The 12,903-nt window shown below is 34.1% G+C and overlaps 1 protein-coding gene across 3 annotated transcripts in view; it reads right to left on the bottom strand.

Annotated features, from left to right (window-relative positions):
- LOC129218252 (solute carrier family 2, facilitated glucose transporter member 10-like) overlaps window positions 1-12,903 on the bottom strand; it is a 120,764-nt gene that overhangs the window by 36,370 nt on the left and 71,491 nt on the right. For all 3 annotated transcript variants that reach the window (XM_054852476.1, XM_054852477.1, XM_054852478.1), the window contains exons 4-5: window positions 10,285-10,475; window positions 4,104-4,207 (exon numbers count right to left, since the gene is read on the bottom strand). In XM_054852476.1, coding sequence (XP_054708451.1) covers window positions 4,104-4,207; window positions 10,285-10,475 — 295 coding nt within the window. The remainder of the gene's footprint in view (window positions 1-4,103; window positions 4,208-10,284; window positions 10,476-12,903) is intronic.

Genomic DNA, 12,903 nt, shown 5'->3' with positions numbered 1-12,903 from the left:
AATTGAAGCAACCGTCAATTCAAAGTTTCTATCTTTTTTTTTGGGGGGGGTGGGTATATTTTTTCTTTTGAAAGGGGGGGGCAGCGACTCTCTCTAACTCCCCTCTGGATACGTTCATGAATCGTTATATGGTAATAGTAAGGATTGAACTGGTTTTGAAATACTTAAAACGATTTTATGGCACAGGTTTAGACTTGCTTAAGAGGGACTTGTTGCAAATATGTTTATTTATTTAATTTTTGGTGTGATAGTATCAACAAAGAAGCATTAAGTTGTGGGGGGAAAATGCTTTGGAAAAACCATAGACTGAGCTGGTGTTAATACTAAACGCTTCAAGTATAAATAATGAGTGACTTAGTTAAGCATTTTGAGGATAAATACATCTTGGATACTTATAGAAATATTTGTTGATCAGTTCAGATTGAGAGAGTCAAACATTAGAGGGTATTTATGAATTGAAATTAGAGCGATAAAGACAATATATTTATGTTAAGGTTCTAAAACCAACCCTAATGATAAATAAAGATTGCAAGACGCGAAGACGATATTCAATGATAAAAAGCCGATCACAAGGTGACAAGACAAAAATTTCACTATAAATACAGATCGAGTTTGGTTGAGACGAATATTTCAGAGAAAATACAGACTCCGGTTTTTACAAAGGTAGGAGGATAAATATAAATTTAAAAGCGGAAGTGGTGTTATGCAACAAAATGTTCAGAGACTTAAGGTGGGTTTAATGATGGTTTATTTAAGCATAAATTGTTAAATTATTCAAGATTTGGTTGCATTGGATAGAATTTAATGAATAGAAGTATTTTAACGATATCATTACTAGATCACTACATATTTTCTCCAGATGTGTAATAAAATTTGCAGAAACAAGGATCAACTAATGAATCAGGTTTCTGAGCACAATCTCTTTTTTCTCACTATTGTCTCCTGACAAGTTTTTGTCTCCGAGGTTTACATTTTCAGACATTGTACCCGTTTGCTCATCTCTTTAAGAGACTACTTAACATTTACAGAGAACATAATGTAATGTAGTGTGGCTCTGATAAATTGAAGCATGACCTTGGGAATGTTTACTCCTTCTGGGGGTAATAGGGTAACGTTATTGGCGTTCAGTTGAGTCGGTGTTACTTTTGTAGTAGTTTTGAGAAGGTATCCCAACTAAAATGCGTGCCGACAGCACGTCCCTTTCAGTGAAACCAACGAAAAAGGTAAACATTTTCAAAGACATGCCTCTATCCGAGTTGTCAACTTATCACACTAAGTTTAAATTCACGAACAACTATTTTATTGAAAACACCAGACGCTCTACTAACAAAAATTACAATGCAATCTTTCAAATAAGAAAGTGAAGGGAAAATTGGGGCAGTTCCACGAAAAGTGGTCCTGACACACCAAAATTTTTTTTTCCCATAATATGGAAACAAATCTTATTTTTTGACAAAGAAATATCTGTTCTTTTCAATTCCAGCATCAATTCTGTGTTTAAAGTAGTTTTATATCAGATTTTAGCCTCATTTGATTACATTTAGACGAAGTAAAAAAAAAGTATTGTTAGTGAAATAAATGTAAGAGCCATTTTTTACTTAATCATCAATTTTTTTTTTTGAAAAAAATATCAAATGTCATGAACACAGATGCTTTACTATAACTATGAGTAAAATTTTTTTAATAAATACTTTTGATAAGTTTTTAACCACCCAAAATATGCAGGTCATTTTTTGTTGGTCACACACGTAATGCAAAAAGAACAAAAGTTTCCCTCCAAGGTCAAATTGGGGGGCTAGAAGAAAAATATCTCATACCATAAATCAACTTGATACATAATACCTGTAATCAGACTTTCATCTTCAAACATTCGGCAGAAAACTTTTAATGAGACTTTTTGAAAGATGTCACACACGTAACGCTGCTGAATGGTTTTCATTACGAGTTGGGTCTTTACATTTGAATGTAAGGGAAAAAAGAATTTTTTTTTTTTTTTTGCACAATTCAACTAAAAACAATATGTGCTGGCACTGAATCTAACACTCAATGAGTGTTCAAAAATAATGATATTGATAAAACATGATAAATAAATAAAAAGAACAAATGAATTAATTGTTGTTTTCATACCCAAAGAGCAATTTAAACAAAGTGTTCGCAATTTGCATACTTTAAGATCAAAAGTACAATGTTCTAAATACCTTAAATTGCATTTACATTTTTGATAAATTTTGGTTTTTGAGAAAAAGTGAGTAAATTCTACAGACGATTTAAAACATTCCAAATAATTTAAACCACATAAGAATAAGTTAGAAGTAGCGCAGTATTTTGATGGAAAAATTTATTTCATTTTTCATCACCAACTTGTCGAATTCGTCTGCTATTAATATTGCGCTGTGCGATGTTTTATTTATTACGAGTTGGAATTTTTCTATTCCTGTAAATAATTGACAAAATGAGAATGTAGTACAATTATTTACGTAAATACATTTTTTTAATTAGTTGTAAATTTCGTGACATGTTTCGAGAACTAATTAAAGCGAAACAATTTTTTGCTTTCACGACCTTTAACAGATAAAAATAAATGTTAATGTTCTATCTACTTAACTTCAAGCTGATATTGATTATAAAAATTTTATTCATGTATTTACTCACTGCTTAGACATAATTATTATCATTACTTTTTATTATTATTGAATTTTTTTCTACAACCAAATCGAAAAAAAAAATCGGAAAACCTTTTTCATTTAAAAAATACATGTACAATAAGAGTAAATTTTAATTTTTGAAAAATTGATTATTTTCAACAGAAAATCCCACAAATATCTCAAAAAAGCGTTCCAAGGTATAATTTTTTTAATTAATAAGGTTTCTCGATTTTTTTTCCCATTTGGTTGTCGAAATAAATGCAATAATAATAAAAAGCAATGATAATAATTTTGTCTAAGCAGTGAGTAAATACATGAATAAAATTTTTATAATCAATATCAGCTTGAAGTTAAGTAAATAGAACATTAACATTTATTTTTATCTGTTAAAGGTCGTGAAAGCAAAAAATTATTTCGCTTTAATTAGTTCTCGAAACATGCCACGAAATTTACAACTAATTAAAAAAACTGTATTTACGTAAATAATTGTACTACATTCTCATTTTTTCAATTATTTACAGGAATAGAAAAATTCCAACTCGTAATAAATAAAACATCGCACAGAGCAATATTAATAGCAGACGAATTCGGCAAGTTGTTGATGAAAAATAAAATTAATTTTTCCATCAAAATACAGTGAAAACTTCCTGTGGGCGAAAGCCGTACATCGTCCACTATATTAGCCCCTTATTACAACCAATTTCTAGTAGTATTTTTCTTTTTTTGCTTTAATAACTGCCTCTAAAAAAATGAGAAACTTAGCATCATTTACATTGATCTGCTGCGATCGACGGGAGCGGTTCGCCGACAGCAACCTCTAAAAAAGTGAACAATCGTTGCCACTTCTAAATAGGAAAGATTTATCTCCTCCCTTCTACCTCCCTGACTTAGGCACATACACAAAAAATACTGTTCATTTACCTTTTAAAATTTCACAGGAAATTACAAAATAGTATTTGCTATAGCTAATTTTAAGATTTTCTGAGTCACACTCGTAACGCTGTATTTAAAATTGCGAAAACGAATTGCGTCCTACGAAAATAAAATTGCCATCCAAAATATCTCTTTTATCTTCTTTTATTCCAGTAGAAACTGCTAAGAAATATTTTTAAAATATCATATTGGTTGTTATTATTATTTGCAATGAAATGGTGTCAAAAAGTCGCACAAGTAACGCTGGAATGGCCCAATGAAGCTTTAAGGAAACGCGCATAAAAATTTTAATACCACAATTGCTTATCTCTTGTACTATGCAGTGCTTGGGGGTGGGGATGGCGCGACACATCATTATTTTGTCCTTATTTCATCATTTTAAAGTTTGGTCTAAAAAACTAAAATGTGAAGAAACAGAGAAATGTGTCTAATAAACAGTGTGTTCATTTCATGTGTTTGTAATTGATATTGTAATCAAAATATTGTATTACTCCTCTTAAAAGAAATATCGAAAATGTTAAATACCATCCACCAGTCACTGAAATGAGTAAATAATCCACGAAATATGCCAGAAGAAATCCAACAGTAATCCCCACTTCATTTAGTGAAACCATCATGCCTCGACGATTCTGAAAACAAAACAAAGGAAAAAAGGCGTTGAAACAATAGAAAGAAATATATGTATTAAATGTCAGACAAAAGTTCCGTCATTGTTTTTCAGGGTAACGCAAAGAATTTTCTCAAAGCAATAAAAGTTCTCTTTTGACAAAAATAAAACTACGCGCATTTTCAATCTATTGTAACTGGAAATTTGAGGTTATTTTTTTACTCTCACCACGCTCAGGTGTATGCTTCAACTATTTTTCTAATCTGTAATGTATATTTAATAGCATTTTGCACCTATTCTGCTGCTGAGACATGAGTTCAAATATTAAGATCATGTAAGGTGGCAATAATTGAGCTATTTGGGGAGGGGGGATCTTAATAGCTTTTGAACCATAAGCGAGATTTATCTCGAATTCGGCGATTGAATTCAGAGCAAGTTGGGATTTTTTCTTAAGCATGTTCACTACTGTTGCTTATTTTTGTCCTGAAAATATCTAAATGGTGAATTCCAGCGGTAACGGAAGGACACTTTATACACCTAAAACTGTTTTTATGAGGTCTTTTTTTATGCGATTTTTTGATTTTTTTTTTTTTTTTTTTTTTGTGCGGCACATTAAAATTTCAATCAAATTGGGATTCAATTGCCGAAATTGTTTCTAACGAGTGCGAGTTTATTCAAGGATATCTTCAAGTGACGACATAGGCACCTCGACAGGCGTCACTGTGACCTCCCAAAATTTTGTCCGACTACTCGGCAAAAATGATCATCACTTGGTTTATTTTGATTTCTTTAAATATTAGAATTTTGCAAGTTTTTGGGTTATTTTCTATGTGAGACTTTTTTTATGCGGTCCCTTTCCACCGCATAGAAATTTTTGTTTTTAACTGTGTTGCGAACGCAACTTTTTAAAGCTACTAATGAAGTTTCGAACAATTTTTTTCAATGCGATTTTTGTATGCGGTCCCTATCCTCCGCATAAAAACAGGTTTGGGTGTACAGAGAAATCATTGTATTTATGTTTGTGAGCAAAAAAATAAGTATTTCTCCAAAAGTTGATGTACAGACTCTTACAAAGTGTAGCAAGTTGCTAAAAAAAACCAAATCGAGAAATTTTTTGTTGTAGCATTTTTTTAAAGTTTATATTTAAAAAACGGTAACGATAACCGTTGAAAGACAGACCCTCTGTCACTCCGCAAATACGTGATTTCGCTCCGTAATTAATGGAAAACAAACATATCCACGTAACTTTTATGAAAGGTACTACGTCGAGAAATACATTGATTCATTACGTAATCTGTCATGATATGTCTTTTTATGTATTTTCAGAAATAATTCAGTATAATAACTTTAAAAACTCCTTCCAAAAGTGTTCGGTACAATGTTTCCCAGAACCATCAGCAGCTAGTGGTTTGCTCAATTTGAGCACAATGTGCCAATTCTCAATTGCATAAACAATATTTTTACGATAAAGAAACATTTAAAGGTACTAGTTTTTTGAGGCTGAATATTATATAGTTTCTCGTTAAGCGTTCGCAGCTTCGCTTATCGCAGTTTCTCTTTAAACGACGATCTGGTCTTTCTTAAGCGTACACACAACGGCATGGGCGTATCCGAGATTTTTGTTACGGAGGAGCACAGATCAGAGGCTCAACCCAGGGGTGCCCATGGGGGGGATTATGGCGCGGGTTGAGCCATCAAAATGGGGGGGGGATTTTTTAATTTTATTTAAGTTTATTTATTGATTTATTTTTAATTTAAATTATTTATTTTATTTTATTCTGTTTATATTTTATTTCATTTATTTATTTAGTATGTGTGCGTGTTTATGTAATTGGCGTAGCACAGAACTTTTCTAATAAAATAATAATAATTAAAAATAAATAAGTAAATAAACAATATTAAAAAAATAAAAATAAAAAAGTGAGCTAAAAAATAAAAAAGGGTTGAGGATTTTTCTTTTATTTTTGGGGGGGGGGGATTTGCGCATTCGAAATTGGGGGGGGGATGGGTACCCCTACCTTAAACCATAATCGTGGATAAAGTGCACCTTTAAAAAAATAAATCCACGTTTTTTAAACAGCAGTATAAGATATTTTAACTTACAAACTCAACTTGAATTTGGTGATACCTTTATATACTAATAGTCCAGTCATTATAGTAAGTTCACCTCGGAATTCGAGATACCCAGCTGTAAGTCTGTAAATACTTGTATATTGACACCCTAAAAGTTGTCTCAAAACCTACATATGGTAGGGTGTACGCAACTATTAAATTTCAATGTCAAAGGTCACAAAAATCGTTTTTTTTGCGCTTTTTTTTGTAAATATCTCATTTTCTATGGGTTTTTTGCTATTTGCATATATTATCAATATTGCAGAATACAAAATTCTCTACAAATTTTGTTTAAAAAATTTTTTTATACGGTGAACCGTTTTCGAGAGAGAGGGCGGAGAGCGCGCGGTCACAGGATCACTACAGGTCAACCGGTGCCTCCGGTCGAAAACGCGACATATATAGTTGATGAACTATCGATAAATCAATGATTATAAATATTTGTCAATTTTTATTAACTATTATATTATATTTTATCATTTTTTTCCTAACCTATACACTTTTTATTCAGTATTAATATACTTAACAACACTTACCTGCCCATGTAATTGCAGAATTGTTAATGAAAATATCGGAATTATATTTGAATTTTAACCTAATTAATATTAATAACTTCTTACATGATGAAAAAAAAAACAAATAGATTATGAATTAATCTTTTTATCAAAAAATATATTTCAATACATTTATATTTATTAAAAGTAAAAAAATGGAGTAAAAGATACAAAAACTACAATTTATAATTTTAATCATCATCTTCCTCTTCATCGTCGTCTTCCGGCTGCTGGTAAATTTCAAACTGGTCTTCATTATCGTCTTCAAGTTCTTTCATGATTTCGGGGTCAAAGGTTCCATCTTCGTTAATGTCGCTCTGATATGGTAGAGCATTGAGACAAGTTTGTCCATTACATTGGCCACAAGCTAAAGAGCATTGCAAGTCCGCTTTCCTGCATCCGCATCGCGAGATTATTAGAGAGTGGAACTAAAACTTTATTGGCAGTCTATAATGCTCCGAAATCTGTGAAAAGTCTCGATCATCTTCGTTATATGCATTACGTCAAGTCTACAAAACTTAATAAACCTGTGCAGCTTTCAAATATTCCACCAACAAGTGCAGCTGCTCATCAACATTTCAAACGTGTATATTATCAAGTTCAAACTTGGTTAGGGCATGATTTGGAACCCCAGGTATGGGGTTGGGCAATGCGAAACGATTTTCTGGAGCCTATCATGACAATTTTACCACCTGCTCCAGAAGATTTGCTAAATACAATTTTCTGCAACTGCAAGAGTGGTTGTGGTTCGCGATGCGGATGCAGGAAAGCGGGTTTGCAATGCTCTTTAGCTTGTGGCCAATGTAATGGGCAAGCTTGTCTCAATGCTCTACCATATCAGAGCGACATTAACGAAAATGGAACCTTTGACCTCGAAATCATGGAAGAACTTGAGATAAATGTCGTTGAAGACGATAATGAAGACCAGTTTGAAATTTACCAGCAGCCGGAAGACGACGATGAAAAGGAAGATGATGATTAAAATTATAAATTGTAGTTTTTGTACCCATTTTGTTCCATTTTTTTACTTTTGATAAAAATAAATGTATTGAATGATATTTTTTAATAAAAAGATTAATTCATAATTTATTTGTTTTTGTTTTCATCATGTAAGAAGTTATTAATATTAATTAGGTTAAAATTCAGATATAATTCCTATATTTTCATTAACAATTCTGCAATTACATGGGCAGGTAAGTGTTGTTAAGTAAATTAATATGGAATAAAAAGTGGATAGGTTAGGAATAAAATGATAAAATTTAATATAATAGTTAATAAAAATTGACAAATATTTATAATCATTGATTTATCGATAGTTCATCAACTATATATGTCGCGTTTTCGACCGGAGGCACCGGTTGACCTGTAGTGATCCTGTGACCGCGCGCTCTCCGCCCTCTCTCTCGAAAACGGTTCACCGTATAAAAAAATTTTTTAAACAAAATTTGTAGAGAATTTTGTATTCTGCAATATTGATAATATATGCAAATAGCAAAAAAACCCATAGAAAATGAGATATTTACAAAAAAAAGCGCAAAAAAAACGATTTTTGTGACCTTTGACATTGAAATTTAATAGTTGCGTACACCCTACCATATGTAGGTTTTGAGACAACTTTTAGGGTGTCAATATACAAGTATTTACAGACTTACAGCTGGGTATCTCGAATTCCGAGATTCCTACCTAATTTAAGCTTAAATGACTGGACTATAAAGACAAACACCTTCCACTGGAGGGTGGGGAGGAGGATATACTACAGCAATCTTTTACTTTGCTGTTTGCTCTGAAATCAATTCATTCCATTTTGTTACTATAACGGCCAGTGACTTACATTATGAACAGTAAGTTCAATGTTTTCCTTGAATAACTCAATTTGAATAATTCATTTGATAAACTCAAAAAATATTATCACAACTTCCATCTTTACTTCAATGAGTAGGAGGAAATCAATCTCATTTGGGGCACTGCTAAATCTTTTGGTTTCTTAATCACTCCTGAGCACAGTTCGTACAGCATGTGCAGCACTAGATCATATCCTCCACCTCTTCGGTGTCTTTATCAAGACACCGGAGTCCTAATGATGCCAGTCATGGCTTTACTGGACTATAGTTTACTTTTTTACGGTTATCAAATATTACAGGGGGAAATGGCGGTACCCAGCGACACTTTTCTTTTTGAATTCATCAACTACCTAAATAAGGCCTTTCTAGAACAAATAACAACTCTTTGTAATACAAGTAAACTACAGTGAACCATGAAGAAACAATATTTACTGTGAAATAAGATCATGCAGTTTTGATAAGACTCTTTTGAGTATTATGAGGCTCTGAGAAGTTGAGCTCCGACTCTGACAACGTTTACCTCTGTTTCGGTAAATAGGGAGGGGTAATTGGTGCTAAGTTGAGTTCAGAAACTTTCTTAGTAGTTTTTCAAAAATATTCCCACTAAAAATCCGAGCCAATAACACATCTATTTTTCACTAAACTCCCCTAAAACAGGTAAACATAGTCAAGGTTACAGCTCAATTAACCAGAGCTGCACTATAACAGTATAGCCATACTTTTACCTTTTGATAACAAATGATTTGCTGATAACGCTATATAATCAGTAAGGCTGGCTTTCTGATGACGATAAAGTGACGATGAGGCGAATTTTTGATATCTTACATGAAGAAATGGGTGGGGGGGGAGCTTATTGGTCTACATGACCATATATGGAACACCCACCTTATTTTTTCTGCTTATCTAAAGTAGACAAACTTGCATCAGCCATAATCTTAACCACTTTCCATACGGCCAATCTAGACAATTCTAAGGCATCAAGTTGAAAGGCACCGCATAGAGGAAAATACTGCATATCTTATAAATTTGCCAACGAGCATGGATGGCAGTTTATCTGTCATGAAATGTGTCTTGATATTCAAATTTCTGTCTTTGGAAATACCTTAATTGAAATTCCTTTCTTCATCAACTTCTTCTTCGGAAACTGTGAACTCTTACTGTGCGTTAAAGTTGTCGAAAATGCCATCATGCCAGCTTTTGTTTGCTTTATTGAAAACCTACTTATACTTGTTGCTAGCAAAGAAAAAGCATTTGGAGAAAACCAAACTAACTTTCTTTATTTCCTAACAATTTAAAAATTAAAAAAAAAAAAAACTCTGAAACTTAGTGATTATATTGTAATTTCTTTCAAAAAGCAAGTTAAACCTGTAGTTTAAAGCAGGAAGGTAGAAGTTGAAACTATTTGGTTGGATGACATTTGCATTTTGCAACACTTACATTTTGAACCACCAATTTTGTCTAACCTATCCTTTAATGCAGGCTAATAGCAAAAGTATGAAATCATGAGAAAGGTGTTTCATATTCCCATTTTCTAGAAACCTCTCTTAAAATCCTGCTTAAGCAATTTAAGACAAAAAATTAAGGACTCTTACCGGAGGTGAAATTTCTGATATGTATGTGCATTCCGAAGTAATTGAAAGAGAAACAGCAAATCCCACGACGATTCTTCCGAACATAATCATTGGATAGTTGACACTAAAGCTGAGCACTAAACTTCCTGCGATGAAAAGGCCACAAGACACAGCAATTCCAGTTTTTCTGCCCCATTGGTCCACAATGCTTCCTTCAAACAATATTACAGAAATTAAAATCTTTGTCTTTGTTCAAGGATTAGTTCACTCTCAGATATAAATTCAAAACTTTCTCTCCTTTTACATGCAATGAGATTTTATTTTTATAACAACTAAACTATAGGGGAAACTAGGGAGACGTTCCAATTTTTGGTTATTTATTTATTTATTTGTTATTCTTATTATTACACTCCTATTTGTGAAAATTGCAACACCACGACGGGCTTACGCGAGTGAGCTGAAAATTGCAGGAAATGTAAAGTAGGGCATGATATGCAAATGATTAGAATTGTAGACCGGTAGCGCATGCGTATTCTGAGCAGCGCCCTCTGAACGGCGGATCCACAGAATATAAATAGACGGCTGTAGCGAGACGTGTATGATTATCGGTGGCTATATGCTAGAGTAAACGTTAACTGAATCCTTACTATGCCTCTTCGACGAAAGAAAACGAAATTTGAGCAAATTTTGGAGTTTGAACAGGGCAGAATCGTCGGCCTTCGTGAAGCTGGATTGTCTTATCGTGCAGTAGCCGCTCGTGTGCAGCGTAACAGCAGCACAATCATGCGTGTTTGGAAGCAGTGGACGGACGAGGGTCGGACAACTCGGAAATCCGGGAGTGCACCCCGAAATGTGACGTCAGCTCGCGATGACAGACACCTGGTGAGTACGGCGCTGACGGACCGCACAGCTTCTTCTAGGCAATTGGCAGCACAGTGGTAAACAGCTACAGGTGTTTCATTGTGTGCTTCATCAATTCGGAAACGTCTGCTGCAGCGTGGGCTGCGCGCAAGGATTCCATTATACAGGATTCCTCTCACGCAAAACCATCGCCGCATGCGGCTTTAATGGGCTAATTTGCATAGGAGCTGGCATGCTGATTGGCAGCAGGTCGTCTTTTCTGACGAATCCCGCTTCAATTTCTGGCACTATGATGACCGAATTCGTGTCAGGCGCTATGCCGGTGAACGGCACATTCCGGAGTGCATTATTGAACGCCACAGCGGACGAACACCCGGAGTTATGGTCTGGGGTGCCATAATATATCATGGACGATCATAATTGCTACGAATTGTGGGCAATTTGAACAGTACCCGATACATAAACGAAGTTTTACAGCCCCAAGCTATTCTTTTCCTGCAAGGATTGCCAGGGGCTGTATTCCAGCAGGATAATGCCTGTCCACATGTCGCCAGGACAATCAAATCCTACCTTGATTCGCAGCAGGTACAGCTTCTTCCTTGTCCTGCATATTCCCCTGATATGTCACCGATTGAACATGTGTGGGATTTCGTTTCGCGGATTTCGTCTGGGGGTGGCTGTGAGCCCCCTTTCTGGTTGCGCCACTGTTCTATTTTGACCCGTCTACTACATGGTTGGTTGTTCATTCATGTGAGCGCCAGTTAAAAGATTAAAAGTCAATTTCATTTTAAGAAAAACTTCGGAAATGCAAAATGTCCGTTCTTTCTTGAAAACACTCATTTTTTTGGGCATGTAATCCTAGTTTACTACCTAAATTTAGTAAACTAAGATTTACATGACTATATATATATATTGCCGGAGGGGGGAGGTTAATCATCACTTTGTGATCAGGTACACGGGTCTCTTCAGGGCTTCAGATTGCTGCACTCTGGTGCAGTTTTAAAACAGATAAACTACAGGTTGAAATTACTAATTGTTGGTTGAAGACAAGGATACAACTTCCGCATATTATTCATAACAATTGCATTGGTAATATGCGAATTACATTTTATTATCGTTTGAAAATAAGATGTAGTTCATGTGAAGAACAATTTAAAAAAATCCTTTGCTTAAAAACTAGGGGGGCAAAATAGTAACTCTGCCCATGGCTCAAAAAAAGTAGGGGAGCACTTGCCCCCTATGCCCCTCACCCTAGTTTACGCCAATGGCCCGAAGTCTCAAAATTTAATGTTAAACATTTCTTTCTCATATGTATATATTTATTTGAACGTGTCAGAATTTACGGGAAATCATGCTAATACACAAGAAATTTCCTCCCTTCATACCATGACGATTAATTTTCTAGTACTGAAATAATTACTTTTTGTAATAATTATAAGATACATTTTAATCCATGTAAACAAGATTATTACCGATATCTTTGCAGAGAATTTTCGAGCCCTTGTTCGATTCCATATCTTGAATTATAAAATCCTCACAATTTAAAGAAACGGAAAAGTACATAAATGGTAAATCGATACATTAAAAAATTGAAATTAAACTGAAGACCTGCAGTTATTTCAATCAAGAAAAATATGCTACTTTTTACACGAGGCACAAGTTTGACTCGCCACGGTGACGTCAATCCTGTTTAAATTGTGTGTCAATGAAATGGAGCGTGGGGTTCCGTCAAAAAACTGGAGACTGGCTGGACCTGTTACTCTAATGGCCTTTGATATT

The sequence above is a fragment of the Uloborus diversus genome, chromosome 3 (assembly GCF_026930045.1).
Source record: "Uloborus diversus isolate 005 chromosome 3, Udiv.v.3.1, whole genome shotgun sequence".
Taxonomy (NCBI): domain Eukaryota; kingdom Metazoa; phylum Arthropoda; class Arachnida; order Araneae; family Uloboridae; genus Uloborus; species Uloborus diversus.
This window is presented reverse-complemented; position numbering and strand designations above follow the sequence as displayed.